This window comes from Xenopus tropicalis, chromosome 1 (assembly GCF_000004195.4).
Source record: "Xenopus tropicalis strain Nigerian chromosome 1, UCB_Xtro_10.0, whole genome shotgun sequence".
Taxonomy (NCBI): domain Eukaryota; kingdom Metazoa; phylum Chordata; class Amphibia; order Anura; family Pipidae; genus Xenopus; species Xenopus tropicalis.
The window spans coordinates 135,856,651-135,878,950 of record NC_030677.2 but is presented as its reverse complement, the minus strand read 5'-3'; the positions used below and the strand labels follow the sequence as shown (position 1 = coordinate 135,878,950).

Sequence of the window (22,300 nt, the reverse complement as noted above, 5' to 3'; positions counted from 1 at the left end):
TTGTTTAACAAAAGCTGGCATGTTTGCAAGTTTATCATCCCTGATGTATTCTCTCCTGGATAAGTATTAAATTGTTGGATGTCTGCTTTATATTGTTTCCTGTGTGCATGGTCCATGGTAATACCTTGCATGCCCCTTGTCTGTTTTTACTCTGCCCCCCATCCTGCATTTTTTCCTTTTCCCAAGCTGGAGAATGAGAGGCAAGAAAGGCCATGTGGCTGCCCTCTTCCGTTCACAGATACTGATGTTTCTGCTGGCTGCTGTGTTTCCTCATTCAGATCACACAGCGTCTTCAAACACTTTGGAAATTACTACAATCATGCTCCCTGCAGCATGTGGATTTTTACTCTTCTGCTGCTTGTTTGAAAACACTGCTGAGCTGATAATCTATTTATGTACTGGAAGTAAATCTTTCCATGTACTAGGGCAAGTTTGTCTCAGCTTTGAGATTATTTACAAACCTAGTTATGAACCAATGCAGTCAGCTTGCTGAAATGTGTGTATTTATATAAACACACAGATACTTGCATGTTGCTTTAATTTGATTGCATTGTGCTGTTAGCAAACTTTATCTCTATTTTAGTATTTCCTAAAATGTATTAACCATCATTTGCCGGAGGATACTGAGTACTGCAGTTCAGCCAACACATGAGCCTCAAAGGGTTGTGAATGAAAGTATGGGCTTTTTTCAGATCTGTTTGTTAAAAAAAAATATTAAGAAATTGCTTATTATTTTTGCCATCTAGTGTGTTAGGTTGGTAGGTGTCCTTATATGTCCCAAGTAGAAGTCAGAATTATTCTGTGCATGTATGTCTGCCCCTTAACTGGTGCCTATAATATATAATGTTCAGATTTACTTCAGTGCAGTAACACATAGCAATCAATCAAAAGTTTGATATCTGTGTTTGAACCGCACTTATTATATCACAGCTAAATGGCTGGTAGGGGCAATGGGGAATAAAGGTATCTTGTAGGGAAGAGACTTTCCCAGTGGGTGACATTTAAAAAAGAAGTTAGTTATTGTCCCAAACTTTAGAATTGGTGTTTTTTGTTTTTTTTTGTTAATGTTAAATAACTTTTCAGATAGTCTGGACCATAGATATTCACAATTTTTGAGCAAGAGCTGGTAGTTTTAGCAAAGGCTAGAAGGCTACAGGTGGCATTTGGTGTGTCCAATCAGCTTTAGTCCACATGAGCCACAGAGAGGTCAGGTCTAATTTTATCCTGGTACTGTATATAATGGTGGCATTTCTTTAAACTGGCAAAGGCCTAAAGTTAGTTTATTTTATAATAAATATTTTGGGTGTCACTAAGTATTTTACACAATAAATTCTTTTTGTGGTGTGTAATGTCCTTTTTTTCTTTTTTCAGGGGAAGGCTACAGGAAGAAAAGCTCCATTGTGGCTAAGAGCATTCTTTCAAAGACAATTGTTTAAACTTGGTTGTTACATACAAAAAAACTGCGGAAAATTTCTGGTTGTGGGCCTTTTGATATTTGGTGCTTTCGCTGTTGGATTAAGAGCAGCTAATTTAGAGACCAATGTGGAAGAACTGTGGGTTGAAGGTAAGGAACAAACGCTTATCTTTGTCATCTTTGTTCATAAATTTGCCTTTACTGTAGTTGTCTTCCCTGTTGCCTCTTCTGCTAGGGGTGAAACGTGGGGAGACGTAGCTTTTTTTTTTTGCTGGGTATGATGGTTCTCTGCTGTGGCTTGTGTTATGATTCTAACAGCTAAATAAATATCTCCAGATTTTGTTTAAACCATACAGTGACGCATCAACAGGTTTTAGACATGGGATCTGTTGCAAGATAATATGCCAGCAAGTTTTTGTTCCAGCAGGCAGGGATGTAATACAGTGTCTGATTTACAGTGCACATATTTAGTCAGTAACCTTGTCTTTTGGTGAGAGTGTAGGCCCCCAGCAGGAGGACGTGTACATTGCAGGCTGCTAGGCCTTGTGTGTGTGTGTGTGGTCCTGTTTTGGACAGCATTCAAGATTTTTTTTCCTCTCCTTTCTAGGGGGAGGGGAACCTGGTGCAAATGTCTGAAGGTAAAGCAAGGGTGGGGGTGCATGAGAAAAGTATTAAAACAGTGGCTGCAATGTATGTGTACAAAAAATGTTTTAATGTATAATTGGGAAGCTAAAATGTATTTACCATTTGCTTACTGAATAAAATCTTTTTAGCAAATATAGCAGTTGTCTGCATTAAAGTAAACATTATGAACATTGTATAAAAATATGCATCCTGCTGGTAAACTGCAACTCCCAGAGTACTTTGAGGTGTTTGATGGATTCTGGGAATTTTTGGTTTAGCAGTTGAAGTTTTACCTCTGACATCGCTCTTATCATTATCTTCACTATCATTTAGATAATTCTAAAAGTTATGCAGTCTTTTACCTAACATTTTTACAAACAGGGAATTGTAACATAAATGTTGCTTGCAACAATGTTTTTTTTATTATTATTGTAAAATACTGCATAATTCTTGTAAATAATGGAACACTGTTTTGGGTGAAGGCATGCAACATATAACTTAAAGGGGAAGTTCAATGTAAAAATGAAAATGGGCAAAATAGATAGACTGCTCAAAATAAAAAATGTTTTCAATATAGTTAGTTGGGCAAAAAATGAGCTGGAGTGAGCAGATGTCTAACATAATAGCCAGAACACTACATCCTCCTTTACAGCTCTCTAGACTGTTAGCCATCAGTAACCAATCAGGGACTTGAGGAGGGGCCATATGAGACATAACTATTCAGTTAGTTTGCATTTGAATCTGACCTGCTTGCTCACAAACTGAACAGTTATGTTCCATGTGCCCCCCCCCTAAAGTCACTGACTAACTAATAGGTTAGAGAGCTGAAAGCAGGAAGTGGAGTTTTGGCTATTATGTTAGGCACCTGTCCACTCCAGCCTTTATAGATTACAATTTTACCTAACTATATTTCGCGCAGTCTATGTATTTTATCCAGTTTCATCTTTACACTGATTTACACCTTTAATGGCTAACTTGAAAATAAGGCACAGCTATTCGTTTTTTAGTGACTTTTGAGTTACTAATGGGTACCTGCTTGTACATCTCTGGTTATTATTTAAAGGATACAGTTGTATTTACTTTTAGGTTACATGAAAAAGCAATGGTTTCTTTGTGAAAATGCGATGTAATGCAATATATAATGTATTATGGTAGTTGGTTAATGTAGATGAACTATTAATGGGCTGTAATTGCCCTTTAAATGGCTGCTTGGTGGTTTAATAAAAGATGTAAATACTATTGTGGCAACCATTGATTTAAATGGCTTTAGTGTTTTTGTTAACTAAATATGGCATCAAACTGTTAAACAGTAACTTTAAAGCATGTAACTGGTGTTATATATATATATATATATATATATATATATATATATATATATATATATATATATATAGTTACAACAAGTGACAGCACTCACAGAATTTACCTCTTAGTGAAAAAATTGCTATTTTTGCACTAAGAGGTAAATCCCGTGAGTGCTGTCACTTGTTGTAACTATTGCTATTATTTTGCACTGGCACCCGGGTCGTAACCCCTTTCGTATGGTGTGCTGCCTATGTTTGGAATATATATATATATATATATATATACATATATACATATATACATATATACATATATACATATATATATATATATATATATATATATATATATATATACACATACATATATAAGCATTTCTTTGAGTGAGATTGGACATGTGTGAATGTTAGTGATAATAATTTAATTGGTTTAGGTCTGATTAAGGCTTTTGGTAGTTCTGAGTAACCTGACCATATATGCTGAATTGCTTTGGTCATGCCCAAATCTTATTTATTTGAGGACTGTAGATCCATCAGTCTCTTATTTCTTGCATGTACACTTTAAGCTAGCAATTGGCCAAGTAGTGGAACTATAGAAGTTGGCTTTTGAGTATGAGCTTCAGGAGAAGTAAACACATTGGGGGTCATTTATCAAAACCGGGCAAAATTGCCCATGGGCAGTAACCCAAATTGTTGCATTCATTGTAGGGATGCACCGAATCCAGGATTCAGTTTGGGATTCTGCCAGCAGGATTTGGCTGAATCCACACTCCTGGCCTAATCAAATCCTTAAAATCAAAAACACAGAATGATAAATGAGTCCCTCAGACTTTGTCTTGAGTACTTATTTCTTTTCTAATACAGTATCTTATTTGTATGGTGCTGTTGTTCCTTTACCTCCCCAGTGTATATTTGCCCTTAAGTAATACTATCTTATTTGACACCATCCATCTTTTGTAATGAATTAGAGGAATGAATACAAAATACTCTCATGGATTGTTGGCAGAACTTATTAGAAGAAAAGTATTTCCTCTTCTCAAATGGGATCAGTTTTCCTTGTATTTTCCCTTAAATAGACACTGAGGTATGAAGGCATAGCTTATTCTGTTCTCATAACATTCTTCATCTGCATGTCTGCATTTATACGTAAGAGTGGGAACCAACTTATTACTGATCCCAAACTAGGCATTATCTGTTGACATCTTTTGCAAAATCTAGTGGTTCTTGATTGATGATGTCTTTGGCAGTGCCTCTATTGAAGCACATTCAATGGCAGCCTTCATTCTTGTGCATAAATATACAAAAAGGGAAGTCTGGGCTGGCCCACTGGAATCTTGTGGGCTGGGTGTGGCTCTGTAAGTCATTTTTATTGCCCCAGCCTTGTTGTATATTGAATTACTAGTCAACAATATGGAAGAAAGGTGGATAGCAGTGTTCTTATTTAGTCATATATTTTGTGGGTAAGAAAATGATCAATGATTTATGTATGTGTCTTTTTATAGGGATACTCTATACACAGCAATAAAAATTCTCAAAAATACTGGAATACTACAGGTGAATCTTAAAGTATGTGTTAGGGCAGTGGTTCCCAACCAGTGGCTCGTGAGCAACATGTTGCTCACCAACCCCTTCGATGTTGCTCCCAGTGGCCTCAAAGCAGGTGCTTATTTTTGTGTTCCTGACTTGAAGTTTTAGAAGCATGAAAACCATGTCTACTGCCAAACTGAGTCTCCTGTAGGCTGCCAGTCTACATAGGGCTTACCAAATTACCAATCACAACCCTCATTTGGTACCTCCAGGTACATTTTTTCATGCTTGTGGTGCTCCCCAACTCTTTTTACATTTGATTCTGGCTGATGGGTAAAAAAGGTTTAGGATCCCTGTGTTAGGGGATACAGTAAAAGGGAGTCCCTTGCCCTGTAGAGCTTACAGTTTTATTAACAGACTAATTAACATTGGTCTTAAAGGAACCGTAACACAAAAAATGAAATTGTTTAACATCAATTTTCAAACATAGATATCTATGTCTCCTTCCATCCAAGCAACACATTGGAAACTTTAGTGCAGGGGTCGGGAACCTTTTTGGCTGAGAGAGCCATAAACCACCACATATTTTAAAATGTAATTCCGTGAGCGCCATACAATATGTTTGGCCGTGGATGCTGCGGGGCAAGGTCGGGTGGGTCCCAAGGATGCGGATGCGATGCAGAGGAGGGTGTGGCCTGCGCTCGGCGGTTAGAAGACGTGTTCTAAGGCTTAGAACACGTGTTCTATCTGCCGAGCGCAGGGGTAAGGTAGGGTGGGTGCCAAGTATGCTGGATGCGATGTAGAGGAGGGCGTGGCCTGCGCTTGGCGGATAGAAGACGTGTTCTAAGGCTTAGAACACTTCTATCTACCGAGCGCAGGGGCAAGGTAGGGTGGGTGCCAAGGATGCCGAATGCAGAGGAGGGTGTGGCCTGTGCTCGGCGGATAGAAGACGTGTTCTAAGGCTTAGAACACATCTTCTATCCGCTGAGCACAGGCCACGCCCCCCGTTATTTTGTTTATTAAAGATTTGGCAGCGAGCCAGATGCAGCCATCAAAAGAGGCACATCTGGCTCCCGAGCCATAGGTTTCCTACCCCTGCTTTAGGGCAGTGGTACACAGGTAGATTTGTCACCCACTGTTAAATCTGTGCTGCTGCAGGTAACCTCCCAAAAATGATTTTTTTTTAAAAAAAACCATTATGATAGCTACAAGTGAAATGTACTACTAGTGGTGATTTGCCTTCTTCTCATTTTCCTGCGATTACAAAGGATCACCATGAGTGCTAAGTTTTACTTGAGGTGATCATAATCTTGTTTAGTGGCAAGTAATGCAGATTTAACTGTGGTCGACAAATCTCCTTGTGTGACATCAAGCTTTGACTTTCCACCAGCGACTCCTATTGTTGTTGGTGGAATGTCTTTTTAGAACGGTTTGTGCCCCGCGATAGCAGAGATCTTTTGTAGGCGACTCAACCACTCCATGGGTTCTTACCCTTAAACATTCAATTAACCTCTTACTTTTTACCTTTCCTTCTCCTTTAAGGAAGCTGCAACTTTTTTTCTGCCAAAAAGTGATTGGCAAAATATTGTCTTTCAATTATAGAGAGTTGGAATCAATAAAAGTATGACATACCGGCACAAATGTTAATTGAATATGTGGTCTGATGTTTGGGTGACTGTTGTCAACAGTGCCAAGAGTTTTGGATTGTTGCTATTATTGTCAATCATTTATAAAGCATGAACACATTCCGCTCTACAATGAATAGGTATATACATTAAACATCTTCAATTCCTCTTGTATTGAGTTGCTAAATCATTGGTAATCAAGTTGAAGATGTAACGTGGAGTGTTCGATTTCTCTGATATGTTGTTGTACAATGTCAGCAATTTCAGACATCCCTATGTTGGCACTAAATAATTGCTGCAACATTGACATTTTTCCAGTTATTGTCCATGCTGCCAAGTGGAAGCTTTCTACCATATAGATTATGCAATGTAGTGTCAACATAAAGGCCTGACATGCATGAACATGCTGTGCAGTTATGCATAGATTTTACAAGTGTGTGGCACATCTGAAGGGACACAATACCCATTTTAATGAGAAATTCCACCAGTTGACTAAGTGCAACATGTTTCAGAAAGATTTATAAATGTTCAGTTTAAATAGTCAGTGGTATTGTCATGCAGTTGGTAACAGTGTAATTAAATATTCCATTCCCATCAAGATAGAAATACTTGACCACAAGACACATATAATTTGCTGGCATGCACCAGGCATGTATCCATCCCCTCTTGGAAACAGGGTTAAGGGTAATTCCACTGACCAGTTTTCTGCTTCTCATGTAGAAGCTGCTTGCATCTCTGTGCCTTTAAATATTTGCTTTTGCAAAAGTGCCACACACTTTTGGTTTAAAACTGGGTTTATTCCCCACAACCTTAAGGGCTCTGGCACACGGGGGAGATTAGTCGCCCGCGATTAACTCCCTGTTCGCGGGCGACTAATCTCCCCCGTGTGCCAGAGCCCTAAAAGGAGAAAGAAAGGTAAAAACTAAGTAAGCTTTATCAGAAAGGTCTATGTAAATACAGCCTTAAGCACTTACAGAAACGCTGCACTGACTTCTCTGAGAAATGATTAGTTGTGTCTGTAATTCCTGTGCTACAGACACGCAGCTTTCTGTTCTCTGCTCTTTCCTGCTCACCCTCCCTCAAGAATGCTAAGAACTCACTCCCCCCCCCCTTAGGAATGTGGATCTGAGCCAATCAGCAGGAAGCTGACTCATAGTCTAACTAACTGAGCACGTTCACTTGGTCTGGGTGTCTGTGCAGGATTGAGGCATTATAGGAACATTCTTTACACAGCTCAACGTTTTTTCTTCCTGTTTCAGATCTGCTTCAGATCTTCTGAACAGGTGAAATATGGGGAGACTTACAGTTGTCTCAATAGTGCCCTTAAGTCTCCCCATATTTCACTTGCTTCAGAGCATGTTTTGCATTGCATGCACAGACATATTATTAGGAGAATAACTTTTATCCTCGGTTACCTCAATGTGTGTTTTCCTCAGACTTGAATGCCAGCATCACTTTAGCATGTTGAGCAGTCATCATTAATGTAGCTTCTGCTATTTGTGCACTAGTGTTAAAAAATTTCAGCAAATGGTGTTTTGTGTAAGTGACTCTTGAGGAAATAAAGGAGTTCTTAATTGGTAATTGGTTTTGAGTGTACAATTACATTGTTTCTTTAACTTTATTAAATAAACAGAGCCCCGAACCTAAGCACAACTGGAGGGGTTACAGTCTGACGTGTGAGGGGTAATTTTAAAAGGTCCCAGGGGCAAAAGCACTACCATTAGAGCTCAACACCTTTGTTGCAAAAGTGCAGGGCAGGGTGCCCGTTTTTTTCTTCTTAGAACCCTACCTGCACTTTGTGAATGTATTTTTAAGGCATTAGTTGCCTTGAAAAACACCATTGGATTGAGGCTCTTGTGAACTGCTTTTAAAACGCAAGGCCTAGCCCCTGACTTTGGAAAAACAACAAAAGTGTCAGCAGTACAGTTCTGATGCTAGTGTTCCATTTTTCATGGACCTAAAACGTATATGTTTTTACTTCCACGTGTTGTGAGGACTCAGTTGTATCCTTGTTAAGGTATTAGATGCAAGGGCCTTTTGGCAGGCTCCTGCCTTCACAGTACATGGTAAGCCAAGGCTGCCTTCTCAGCTATGCATAGGACTTTAATCTCTTTTTAAGAATTGTTAAAATGTGCCCTACTCTATCAATTTTACTGATACAGAAATATAGCTAGAAAGTCAAACTGATAACTGATAGCTCATAACAATCTTCATCTTCATGAGGCTTGTGTTGCTTATCTCCCTGTCATAAATTGCAGTTGAGCCATGTTTTAAAATTGTGGCGATACTTTTTGACCAATTTCGGTCATCATTTCATTGTATACTTAACCCCAATAATAACCATAGACTTGGAGCTGAATATTTTAACTCTACGTTTTTGCGCTAGAAGAAAAAAAAAATGACGGTTTCCAGATGTATGAATCGACTGATCTGTTTGTTTAGATTATACTGCACAGCCGATGCCTAGATTAGGACTGGCTGGACAAAGCTGAGGGAGATTTGTCTGGTTTCCACAATGCCATGTTTATATTTCATTTTGGTTTCTTCCTCAAAGCTGACCTTTCTTTAACCTACTAGACTTGGAGCCACATAGGATGCAAACTTGAACTAATTTCAAAATGACTGTTAACAGACAATCCTGAATTGTCTTTCTTGTCTATTTCATTCAGAAAGTTTAGATTAAATTTAAAAATTATATTGCTCAATTTAAGATTTGGTTGTTTTAAAAGTGTATTGCTGTGGAATCAAAAACTATTTAAAGTACAGAATAATTCACATGTTAATTATATTATTTGAGTTGAATAAATTACTAGATCTAAATATTTAAAAACCATTGTCTGTCAGTCATGCTTACAGCATATATAGGTAACCAAGTATAACAGGTGTCAAAGACTTGCTTCAGTATACAGGTTGTAGTACCACATCACACAAAAAATGAGCTCACAAATTTGGATTGATTAGCATTGGTTAATTCATCTTTATGTGAAATGTGAAAAAGGTTTGCATGCAGTGTCAGCATGGGAAACACATTCCCTTGCATATTTAAAGGGGACCTGTCACCCAGACATAAGCTGTATAATAAAAGTCATTTTCAAATTAAACATGGAACCCCAATTTTTTTCATTAACACTTCCATGAAAGGCATTTCAAAATCCCAGCTGTCGATCATGTATTGCCTGCCCCTACTCTATGCCTCAGGCATAGGGGCAGGCAGACAATTTCTTTCACTTTCTATACAGTACTCATTTTCCCCCTCCCTCCTCACAATCTAATTGTGTAACCAGGGCATGGGCATGTACATCAGGTACCCCATTCTGGTGCATACACAAGATTTTGGGGTGATACAAAGTTTGCCTTATTACCAGTGTCCATAAAATCACTCCTGTCTGCTTGATGTGATTGTGTAATTCAAAGACTGAAGAAAATTATGGTTATTTATGTAGTGTAAGTGAAGTTTGTTTTGCATGACAGACACAACAGAATAGAGTTTGGAATTATTTCTTAGGCTGACAGGTCCCTATTGTGAAAAAAAACCCCAATGCTTAGTATACTATATTACCTCAGTCCCTTAATGAGCTTCTACTTATATATACTAGCCATTACTGGTATAGTATGGCATCATTGGGACCTGGGGTTTTCTGGATAAGGGATCTTTGCGTAATTTGAAACTCTATACCTTTTTAAGTCTGTTAAAAATAATTTGAACATTAAATAAACCCAATAAGATTGTTTTGCCCCCATTATGGGTCCATGCAGCTCAATTACTGTCAAGTACAAGGTACTGTTTTATTAAAAAACAAATAATTTCTAAAATTTTAATTATTTGCAAATGGATACCACATATGTACATTATCATTCCCTGACCCAAGCTATCATATTAACACCCAGTATGTTTAATTCCATTAGGAGCCAGTTAACCGTGTATGTCTAAGGAGTGTGGGTGGATACTTTGCAAGCACGAAAAGAACATACAAATGCCTTACAGAGAGTGGCCTGGCTAAAGTCAAACCCCAGTACTGCAATGCAGTTCAATATTTGCATTGTATACATTATAAAAGTGATGGAGAGTAAAAAAGTGATCAATGAGCTATTATGTAAGGAAAAGCATTGCATTTGTTAGGCTTAGCACTTTTACTGTGGAAAAAGTGTTGATTGGATGGAAGTGGATAGGTGGCACATAGTAATATAAAAAGTGCAGATGGACAGTGTTAAATGCTTTTACTGTATGCATCAGGTACAATGATAGTGATCCAAAGAAAAGGTAGGGGTTGTTCTAATGGAGGTTCTGTGGTGCTCTGAAGAATGGGCAGGAATAAAGTCACAACTAAGCAGATGTGTGATAGATTAAATGGATATTGAGAATTATATGTTACTTAATGCAGAACAAGTATATATATTTGAGTACATGATGTTTTCTATTTAAAAGATAGTCAAAGGATTCTTGGAGCTGTCCAAAAAAATCATTTTTTTTTTCAAAATGAAGATCTTTTTTTTTTCCTATTTTTGTTTTGGGTGGACATCAGTTCAGTAGTGGGAAAGGATGTGATATTGCAGGATCATTTTATGGATTCCTTGAAAGGATACATGACGTGAAAAGTATGAAAAGAATGATAATTTTGTAAATCAACCCAACAAAATCACATGCACTGCAACTGAAAATGTACAAAACAGAGCTATTGCAACTCAGCTTTGACTGCAGGTGGAAAACAGACTCCCTTGCACATCATTTCATACTACACCTTATATGCTGCCAACTACCCAAAACTATTGGACAGACTGAAAAAATGTCTGCTCACATGGAACTTATCATCTTCCCTGCAGTGGTAAAATTGCAGCTATTGAAATGGCATTGCTCCCATGTCTTGTATATCCTTTTCAGGGCACCATCTGTACACTTCACAGAAAAGACTGCCTGTTCTCTCCAAAAGCCTTTATGTAAAGTTACTAGGTGGCCTGGGAGTACCTTACATTTACCGGTATTCCCTAGCAAGCAGACTAGAAGCAATAGTAAGCAGGTATATACAAAACAGGCGAACCATAAAAAAAAATTGAGAATCCTTTTACAGCCCCTCTACAGCTAGCACACCTCTTCTGGGTACCCAAGGCATTCAGAGACACCACAAAGAGTCTACTTTCTCCATCAAAGCATGCTCTAGACCTGTGGGACACCATAGCCCTCAAAATTTAACTGAGCACTCCCACCACAAGATATGTTAGATACTAAAGACTTCTTGTCAGGATGTGTTCCCTAAGATTTGAAACCATAAATAACTGCTAACATATTAATCTTGCCTGCTTTTTTACCAGCCCAGAATGTAATATTGTTCCACCAGTATACAGCGATAAACAACATCCCACACACATCCCACAATACCTACAAATTATGCATTTTGTAGAAACTAAATTAAAAACCGAAACAAACTAATCCCTCACATACTTTAAGTCTTTTTACAAATGTCAATTCACTCCATTTATTCTCGCTGATAAGTCTGCCTCTTACCAGACACAAGCCATATGTGACACAATGGAAAGAGGACTTGAATCTTACAATCTCAGATCCAACCTGGTCAGACATCTGGTTCACGGGCATCAAAACATCAGTTTGTCTCTAGCGAAAGGGCATACAAAATCCTGTTCCAATGGTACTATATACCCTCAAGCATAAATAGGCTTAATGGCATCCCGCAACTGTCAGCTTGTTTTAGGGGATGTGGGGAATGGGGGTCATTTATGCACACCTATTGACTTGGAAGTCGCCACCATGTTTCAGAATTCCTGGACAACTTTGCAAATTCCCCATACAACCAACCATAAAATCAAAGAAATTAAGCAAACTGGCTACCTACATCCTAACAGCAGCAAGAACCCTATTTGTGGCACATTGGAAACAACCTCAGATACCAGGATTACAGACATTGATAACAAATGTAAACTGTATCGGAACAATGGAATCTGTCGGAGACAAATGCTATGAAGAGGAGCTGAAATGGTTTCCCTGGGCCCATTTCCTGGAGAGTTCTCAGATGGGAGCCAACATGAGAACCTAATGTACCTCCCCCAGGATCCTATGTACTCTGATCTCTTGATCTCTTCTGATGGTAAAAAATAGAATTGTAACCCTCTCTATACCCCCACCCCCCATTAACTTGTCTGCTTCCCCAGTTACACAAAGGGTTTTTTTTGTTTTTTTTTTGTTGCTATACTCTTAATGCTAATGAAACTCCTCACAGTGAGAAGTTGAGATGACAAGTTGTTATGGACCTTTGCACATATTCTATGAACCAATGGACCAGATTCACTTATTGTTAAATGTACTTCTTTCTAAAACTAATAAAAATTTGCACGAAAGGAAAATTACAATTTAGTTTTTTTTTTCTTTAACTCTTTTTATGTCAAGAATTGGCCAAGGGCACAAGGGAGGGTAAAGAGACTTAATGAGCATTTTATCAACTGAAATAGTAAATGTAAGAGCTAGGCCTTTTTTTAGAGGGAAATGATCAGTTATGTAAAACTGAATTTGAATGGAGAGGGTAATCCAGGTAAGAACTGTCAAGAGGCTGTTGATGTAAGACTTTGTTTTAAGGAGTCCTTAGCGGTCACACAGATGTGAGAATAATCTTCATACAAGTAATACTTAAATGCAGACGATTGAATAATGTATGCAAGATAGAATTCAGGGAGGTCCGCAGTGAATCAAGGGCATAGCCTTTTGCAAAATGTACTAAAGATTTAAGGTGGCCACACACGTGGCGATCTGCGATCTTCAGACCCGTCAGACCCGCCACTAACCTTCAGGGCTGAAACGGCAGATAAGGAGGCAGAAACAATAGGATTTCTACCTCCTTCTGCCGATTCAGCTCAGGCGCCTTCTATGGCGCCCGATCAAAATCTTTTGACCTGGCCGATCGGCGTGTTGACCGATATCAACAGATATCCTGCAATACCGGTCGACTCGCCGACTTGCCATACACGCACCGAATATCGTACGAAACAAGGTTTCGTACGATATTATAGGTGCGTGTATGGCCAGCTTAAGTAAGCAAAGAGATAGAGAAAGATTGATTGATTACAAAGGTATGAGTTAAACCTTATATGATGTTTGATACTTTTCTTATTTTTTTACTTATAAAAGGATGGTTGAGGACAGTGTTTTAACCAAAACCCAAGGTCAGTTCAGGGTCCATAAATACAAGATGTAATTTGAGAAAACATTTATACTTTCAGTATGGTATAGATTAGGGCTGTCCAACTGAAGGCCCTTGGGCCAAATGTGGCCCTCCAATGGAGTGTCATGGCCCTTGACTACTCGTGACCTCTGTGCATGACATCATTCTATAAAAATCTATCTCCTAAACACTTTACTTTAGTAAATAACTGGGCCTGTTGTACAAAAACAGTTTGATATTACTGTTAGAGATATTTGAAGCAATTTTTCAGTTGATCTTCATTATTTATTCTGTATGGTTTTGCAAGTTTCCTGGCTGCAAATGCCATCTGGGTTTTTTTGGCTGCACCACCAAAAAATGGTATGGGATCCCTTATCCAGAAACTCAGTATCCAGAAAGCTCTAAATTACAGGGAGATCATCTCCCTTACAGTAGTTTTAAGCAAATAATTTTTATTTTTGTCTATTTTTCTGAAATAATAAACAGTACCTTGAAGCCAAATAAGCTATCATGAATGAATCCATATTGGTAGCAAATTAAATTATGTTCAAATTATTGAACAAAAATTCTTTACCTGAAAACCCCAGGTCACAAGTATTCCATACAACTGATCATATGGCTATATTTAAAAAACCACCAAAGATGAAAACTGAAGAATAATTGCAATTGCTCAATTTAATTTTTAAACGAATGACCCCATTAAGAAGTTTAAAGCAAGATGGCAGTTATTTTTAAACACAAGTATAACGTATAGAGAACATTCTGTGGCAGCTTTGTCTAACATTTATAGTTGATTTTGCCCAGGCTGCTAAAATACCGCACAGATAAATGAATTCATTTTTAGGAATGTGTCATATATTAATCAGAGGTTCTGAAACTCCATGAGTTTTTGAACTACAGCTTTATGGCAGCTAGGGGGCCTGCAGATAGGATACAACTGATTGTTTTGTGCTTTCTCCTGGTGCAGTTTTCACCCCTGACTGGTAGGAAAAATATTATTTTTCTTGTTCTTGTAAGTGAAGTTTCTATGCTGTTTCAGTGTTTCCCAGCCACTCTGCTTTAATATTTATAGTCATTTTTTCTTGCAAGAAAAAAAGAAATCCTTCCAAGCTGAGTCCAACATAAATGATGTGGTACTGGGGGAGGAAGCTGCACTGTTATATTTTATATAGCTGAATTAGTGAACAAATGTCAGCAATATGATATTTCCTGTAATAATTTCCTACAATCCAGAGGCTAAGCACCTTGACTCTTAATGCCCCGCCTATGAAAACACCCTCATCAGCTCTTCTGTTTTGTTACTCCCCTTCTCAATGGGTCCCTTCACCGAAGCTTTAAGTATGTGTTCTGATTGCTGCTAAGTCACTTTCCGTTTCATATTGTTAACAATTGTGTCTGTTTCTAATCTAGCCATACAGAAACACTGTGTAAATAAGCAACAACTAACGTGCACATTCATAAGATCTCCCCCCCCCCCCGCCCCAATCCTTGCCCGAGGGATTTTGGCCCCCAGCTCAGGAATCCTGACCAAAAAATGCCAGAAGTATTACACAGTCAAGTATTGCAATGTAAACAGTGTTCCCTGCCATAAGAGCAGGGTGGTCCTTTTTTTCTTTTGTTTTAAAGGGGTAGACAAGAGGGAAAATGTCTCTGCTCAGAACAAATAAATGTTAGTGTTTTTTGTGTTTTGGCTGCACAGTTGTGTGCTTGCTGTTTTTTTGTGTTATAAATTTTGCAAGAACATATGAATTCGTATTTTGGACTGGCATGTATAAAGGCAAAATGGCTTGGATATTTTTGCATACTTTGGCTTTCAAGACTGGAAGTAAAGGGAATTTATACGGTTTGAGTATCATATACTCACTCCACACATTCACACACTCCATACCTGCTGGAATGCTTAGGCTTGCTAAGCAATGCTTTCACACTTTGGCTCATAAATTCTCTCCCACACGTGCACACATATGCCTCTCTTACATTTTTATTTACCCACACAGACACACATGCACTGCTGTTTATCAGCAGTCAAAATACTTTTGCTTTAAATAATGTGTTACATATGCAAAATCTAATGTTTTTGGTGTATGTGGTCAGCAGTGTACAGTGCCCCCCCCCTCCCACCATGAAAGAAAAAATTATGCACAATGTGCCTCTAAGCAAAGGAGCATTCCCTGCAAGTGATCAGCCCTACTAGACATGTTCAGTCTGTGCTCCTTGAGCTATTCAGCTGCAGTGCCATTTTTTTTCCTCTGGAGCTATAGGGACAATAGATCATTTGAGCTAGATATCTACCTTAAATAATCTATGTATTTCTGTACCATTCATGGTTTGACACTGTCCCTTTACAGTGCCAATACTAAGCTGGTATTGACCCCATTTGACTGAATTGCAACTCATTAGCAAATACATGGGTACAAACAATAGCTTCCTTACATGGAAAAGCCTGTTGACTAGGGACCACATTGAGTGATGGATTGTTGGCCCAAGAGGGTAAAGTTTGCCATACAGGTTCAAATTTTAGTCTTCTTTCAACAAACCTTTGAATATGGATCATACGTTTAAATGCAACAATCTAAAACTAATATTTAGACTGAAATTGTGGGATAAAGCCCTAAAAAAAACTAATCAGTGGATATTCTGAACATGAAATAGTTGTCAGGCACCAATCGTATGAAAGTGACTTCCTGGAAATGCATTGTAGGTCCCCCGAGGATATTGTCAGATACACAATACATGTGCAGATTTTATCGTTATGCGGCTGAAATCTTCTAGCCTGGCTAAAATAATTTGTAAGTGTAATTTCAGTTAAAGGCATTGTTAACCTTTAGAATGAATTCCAAAACTCTTAAAAAAAAATCCCATTTACATGGGTTTATCCTATAGCCTACAGCTCACCCACTGGGTTTAAGGGCTCTGGCACACGGGGAGATTAGTCGCCCGCGGCAAAACTCCCTGTCGGGAAATCGCGCCGCCGTGTCTGCCATCCCGCCGGCGACTTACATGTTCGCCGGTGGGATGGCAGGGGAAGGCAACTCGGGGAGATTAGTCGCCCGCGAACAGGGAGTTTTGCCGCGGGCGACTAATCTCCCCGTGTGCCAGAGCCCTAAAGCTGAAGCCAGGATAATAGCTGATCAGATTCCCAACTACAGACCGGTTTTGCCTTTCTTGAGGCTCATCAGTGTAGTGTAGGGTTTTCTGATCAGCTTAGGTAGAATCACCATGTGGTTCTACAAATAAATAAGGTTTGTTTGCTTTTGTCTGTATGAGGCAGTCTCCTCAACCTTATTTATTTGTTTTTAACCTTTAGACAAATATATCTGAATTTAAACAGCCAGTGCCATTAAAAACCACTTTTCTGATTGAACTTTGTTTTTAAGGGCTCTGGCACACGGGGAGATTAGTCCCCCGCGACAAATCTCCCTGTTCGCGGGCGACTAATTTCCCCGAGTTGCCATCCCACCGGCGAAAATGTAAGTCGCCGATGGGATGGCACACGCGGCGGCGCGATTTCGGCAAATCGCCAAAAATGCCTCGTGAGGCAACTTCGGCGATTTGCCGAAATCGCTTGCGCAGCGTGTACCATCCCACCGGCGACTTACATGTTCGCCGGTGGGATGGTAGTTCGGGGAGATTCGTCGCCCGTGACAAGGGAGATTTGTCGCGGGCGACTAATCTCCCCGTGTGCAAGAGCCCTTAAAGTTAAGCGATTTCAAGCACAACTCTGCAGCTGCTCTTTTCCAGTCTTGAAGTTTCTCCATTTTGTCTTCCACTGGGTTTTCTGAGCCTGCCCCCCTGCCAAGTGACAAAGCGCTACTATGCATGCCCTTTCCATTCCAGATAATTTGCATGTCTTTAATATGATTGGCTAGCACAATTCAGCCAGTGGAATCAATGACATGCAAATTAAAGGGGCATGTGTAGTAGCAGCTCTGCATTGCTGAACTTTGTCATTTGATGGGCAGGGTCTTTTATCAAAAGCACGGGTTCAATTACTACCCACGCTTAACTTAAAACTCAATATTTGTTTGAAATTTATTAATAGCATGGGCTGTTCACATTTAGAAGTTTGTTTCATGTCCCTCCTCTGTATATATAATTCCAACATCATATTAGTATCCAGCTCTCAAATTCCCGTATTCCCTTGAATGTTGTCATTTTCCCTCTTCACGGATCTGCAAAACACAGAAGTTTTATGGGAACAGAATGCAGACGGAGGACTGATTTCTGATAGATTGTTTCTGTAGTCTCTTAACTTTTCAATGTCCTGTAGTTTTGTAATTATGTTCTTCCACCTTTCATATGGGTGTCACTGACCCCCAGCAGCCAAAAACTATTGCTCTGTGAGAATACAACTTATTATTGTTATTGTTACTTTTTATTACTAAGCTTTCTATTCAGGCCCTCTCCTGTTCATATTCAAGTGGTATATGCAAATCACTGCCTGGTTGCCAGGGTAATTTGGACCCTAGCAACCAGATAGGTGCTGACATTCCAAAATGGAGAACTACTGAACAAAAATCTCTATGTAAACCTACGTAGGGGTCAGTGACACCCATATGAAAGGTGGAAGAACATAATTACAAAACTATAGGACATTGAAAATTTAAGAGACTACAGAAACTATTGCAAATTCTTTCAAAATATCAATATTTTCATTGCATGGAAATGCCCCTTGTGGTCCTCAAATATAAAATTATCAAGCATTGGGAACCACTACTGAGCCATTTATGTTAAACCACAAGATAAATGTGAACTAAATGGCAATGCTGCCTACGTATTTAGACACAAAGTTCCGTCGTCACAGGCTGTCCACAGAATGGCTATAACCATCATTAAACCTGCCTTAACAGGCACCCATTTTTATATGTGGTTGTGCATTTGCAACAGTTTCTCAGATAAATTGCTTTTTTCTTCTGCTTTGCCTTTTCTTTCCCTTTCTTCATTCCTGCTCCAATTGATTTATCATTTTGCTTGCAAGCAGTCCTAGTGTGTTAGGGCAGGAACACACTCACTTTTTTATCGTAACTTTTGTTGCGCACCGAAACCAGTTGACTTGAATACATTTTTCTGTGGCCTGAATGAAGCCAGCAACGTGGAAAAATCTTGCCATTCAAAGCTGTCTGAATGTACATTTCAGCCACACAGTAAGCCGCATTGGTAAGCAGTGGACTGCTAAATACAACCATTTCTCGCAGCAGAGAGTTAGACAGGTGATTAGCATAATTAGCACAGAGAAGGCCATACATATGGTAATGTTAAATGTGTAAATGCCATCTGCGGTGTAAAATTTATGTCAGGGGTCGCCAGGGCTGTGCGAAAGTATTGTGTTACAGCTGCAGGTCAAAGCCCCCTTTGCCTGCACTCTTTTCCCTTGTTGGTGAATGCAGCAAAAGAAGAGAGAAAGACAGAACTAAAACAGATAAGGCTTTGATTGAGCAGCAAGAGGGAAAAAGGATTCTGGTTTTCTTCAAAATCTTCTTGTCACATTAGCTTTGTGTACCATATTTCTTCTGTTTTAAAATCCACACAGCAATTTTTCTAAAACAGGGGTCCCCAACTATTCTTACTCGTGAGCCACAGTCAAATGTAAAAAGACTTGGAGAGCAACACAAAACACATCATAAAAGTTCATGGAGGTGCCAAATAAGGGCTAAGATTGGCTATTAGGTATCCTCTATGCACATTATCGGCTTAAATGAGGTTTTTATGGTAGTAAGTCTTGTTTTTATTCAACCAAATCTTGCCACCAAGTCTGGAATTCAAAAATAACTCCCTGGTTTGGGGGTACTAAGAGCAACATCCAAGGGGTTGGTGAGCAACATGTTGCCCCTGAGCAACTGGTTGGGGATCACTGTTCTAAGGCAATGGATGGATAGCCAGCTCAGTCATCCAGATGTTGTTGAACTACATCTTCCAGTATGTCCTGGTTACCTTTGGCTGTGGATATTCTGGAGTTTTGTAGTTTACCTACCAATGCACTAATGTGTTCATCCATTGGTTGAAAGCTCTTAGTGGTTTGTTATTAGTTGTTTAGTATTTGTTCAGTTGACAGAGCAAACTAAACCCAGGAAAAAGTTACACAATTAAATATAGTGGTAACCGTATTCTAGCTGCCAGCCATTGCCATAAACATCCGTCTATGTGTCTTTTATAAGTTAGTGTACTCTCTTCAAAACCATAAACAGAAAAGGACAATTAAGAACATGTTCTCCTAACTTTTAATATATTATAAATGGACCTATCCTAAGCATCTTTTCAGTTTATCCACAATATTTTAGTTTCTATTCTGTTTATAGCCTAAAATTGGAAAGCCATCTGGTTTCAGGGGTCAGTGACCCTAGCTACCAAGGAAGAGAGTTATGCTTTATTGTTCTATTTATTTTTTGAGGCCTTCTACTGTTCATTTTCCAGTTTGATTTGCAAGCTGTGGCCTGGTTGCTAGAGTAGTTAAACCATAGCTGCAAAATGGCAATTAAAACTCCAAGCCTAAGAGCTGCAGAACAAAAAAAAAATGTTATCTTCTTCTTGTGGTTTTGAAATATTTATATTGTCTTATGATACTTATATCAATGTCATACTAATTAACTTTAAGGTGAATGGGCTGTGTGTATTACACATACATAATTATAAAGCACATGCTGAATTTTTTGTTTTGTTAAAACTGTAGCTTTTTTCACATCAAACATTTTTGTAATTTTTTTGTGATTAGCCAGTAGTGGTAGTGTTGACAGAATATAGTTCACACCACACTGACCTTGTGATGAAACTTCCTCATGGCTGCAGGGGGTCCTTATGAATCAAGTCCTAATCCAGCTAATCCTGATCGCAACAAAATCATGAAAGTGGCCCCCAGTGCTGTGGGGGAGTTTTCCCCTCTCTGCACAGATGCAGAAAAGGGAACAGGGCTGAGTATAAATCTGTGCAACCTGATGTTCCCAACAGGCTGGGGAGCCTGTGTGAAGCTGGGGTCTTCTTTTGTATCTTGCCCCATGTGGCCTCAAGAGGGAAGCCAATGAAAGAAGAGCTGGATGCATAATGATTAGAAGAGTGTTTAGAGCCATTGAGTGATCTCAGCCCTGCACAAGTAAAGCGAAGAAGACTGGGGTTAATGTTATGCAACAATCTCAATAGACCATGCAAGGGAGGAGGGGGCTCTAAACATTTCAAGCTTCTATGAAGGTCTGAGTAATTGACTACATTTTTTCACTTAACACTTGGACTTTTTTTTTAACTAAAGATTTCCCTAACATGGTGGAACAACATTGTTTGCTTAAGGCTGATATTGGTCTCGCAGCACAGGATTCCTGAGTTTGATTCTGGCATAGGTACTATCTGCAGTGGATTTGTATGTTGTACCCATGTCTGCTTTGGTTTTGTCTGGAGTGTGGAAGGTAACCAGAATACCCAAACATACAGGCAGGTTAATTGGCTCCTGATGAAATTGCACATATCATGTGTAAATGCGATAGGGGCCTTAGATTGTAAGCTCCACTGGGGCAGGGACTGATGTGAATGATATATGATCTATGTAAAGTGCTGCTGAATATGTTGGCGCTTTACAAATAAGAAGGACTGTTTGCTAAAAATGGAGTAACAGTGAGCCCCTTGTTTGCACTGTTGTGCATTCCAGCATCTGAATGAACCGTTTAATATCCAGTAAAAAATAGGCTTCATGACAGATCCAGAGTTGTCTCTAGAGCTGGTGACCATGTAACAAACATGGAGACTGGGAGAGCTATGACAGGGAGCAGTTTCAGGCAGAGGGGAGTGATGACCTGACCTGATTGTCTCTGACAGTGAGAGCAGTTATGCTTCACTGAAAACACTCTGAATAGGAATCTGTTTAGGTAGCAACAGATGGCATGAAAAGCAGCTGGCAGGGAATCCTCAAGAAAAAACCCAGAGACCTGTTAGTATGGTTTCCATACCTCTTGACTTTTTCTCTCAATCTCTTTTTAATAGTCTGCTTGTTTTTTGTTTTTTTTTTTGCTTTTTATTCCTTTTTTGTTTAGTCACCTTTGTTAAATGTCTAAACTTTTCCCAAATTCTGTGTTCTGCCTTCCAGGAAATAATGGATGCACAAACTTTACTGTCACACTTTACATAACCAGATAACTTGCTTTTTATTATAGCGTTTCCATTTTTGCCTGTTTTGTAAAAAAAACGACTTTTTATGGTATTTACTATTTTCTTTTGTTAAAACTCTGGGTACAATCCGACTTAAAATCTTCTTTTCTGGAAGAAAAGACACCAAAGGAATGTTGCTGTAAAATGGATCAGTGTTACACAACTCAATGAAACCTTCACAACTGATCCTCTCACTCAGGTTTCAGGCAGTACAATGGTTTATTTACATGACTATGCTGGCATTAAAGTGACTTTTCTATTGGGCACCTGGTGGATTTTCAGTTTCTTCATCCTTTTGGTCATATGCAGTAGGCAAGTGCTGTCCGACTTCTTCCATGCAGTGGTCCAATTATACAATAAATTATATGTTCTTGGGCCAGATTATATTAAAATAATGATGTCATGCAATGGAGTCTGTGGAGCCATTGTGCATGCTGTGGGTCATAAAAATACCTTGGATTGCCACATCCAAGGAGAAACCATATAGAGCAAAACAACTGGCATTTATTGCAA

General features: G+C 39.0%; 1 protein-coding gene across 3 annotated transcripts in view; it reads left to right on the top strand.

Annotated features, from left to right (window-relative positions):
* ptch1 (patched 1) overlaps positions 1–22,300 on the top strand; it is an 80,238-nt gene that overhangs the window by 14,573 nt on the left and 43,365 nt on the right. For all 3 annotated transcript variants that reach the window (XR_004219665.1, XM_031890958.1, XM_031890957.1), the window contains exon 2: positions 1,372–1,564. Coding sequence is in view for 2 of the 3 variants with exons in the window: in XM_031890958.1 (XP_031746818.1) it covers positions 1,372–1,564 (193 nt within the window). In the remaining variant the exon portion in view is untranslated. The remainder of the gene's footprint in view (positions 1–1,371; positions 1,565–22,300) is intronic.